Source organism: Penaeus monodon, chromosome 21 (assembly GCF_015228065.2).
Source record: "Penaeus monodon isolate SGIC_2016 chromosome 21, NSTDA_Pmon_1, whole genome shotgun sequence".
In the NCBI taxonomy this organism is placed as follows: Eukaryota; Metazoa; Arthropoda; class Malacostraca; order Decapoda; family Penaeidae; genus Penaeus; species Penaeus monodon.
Genome location: NC_051406.1, coordinates 33,600,607 through 33,600,889, shown reverse-complemented (window position 1 = coordinate 33,600,889; position 283 = coordinate 33,600,607). Strand labels below are relative to the sequence as shown.

The following is a 283-nucleotide window of genomic DNA, read 5'->3' as shown; positions in this document are numbered from 1 at the left end:
GTATATTCTTTTCCTCCCTAAAAAGTGTGTATGTGTCTCTGCTTGCGTTCGTATATATATCCACCTTCCTCTTTTATGTTTTGTTTCCCGACTCTAAAGCGTACTTCCTCTCCTCACTCCCCCAGGGGAAGGATACAAGGCGGCGGGGACATCAACACCGCCCTGGGCCTCCTGCCGGACAAACTCAAGACGGAGCTGGCCCTTCACGTCAACCTCCTCACACTCAAGAAGGTACTGTGTTCGAGTCTCTGCTGCCTCGCAAACAGGCTGGCTACGGTCTTAG

General features: G+C 51.9%; 1 protein-coding gene across 1 annotated transcript in view; it reads left to right on the top strand.

The window, feature by feature from the left end:
- The window catches only part of LOC119586436, a gene marked incomplete in the record, with an annotated part of 196,777 nt that overhangs the window by 138,633 nt on the left and 57,861 nt on the right, over positions 1–283 (top strand). The window contains 1 exon segment of the mRNA XM_037935164.1: positions 126–231. Coding sequence (XP_037791092.1) covers positions 126–231 — 106 coding nt within the window.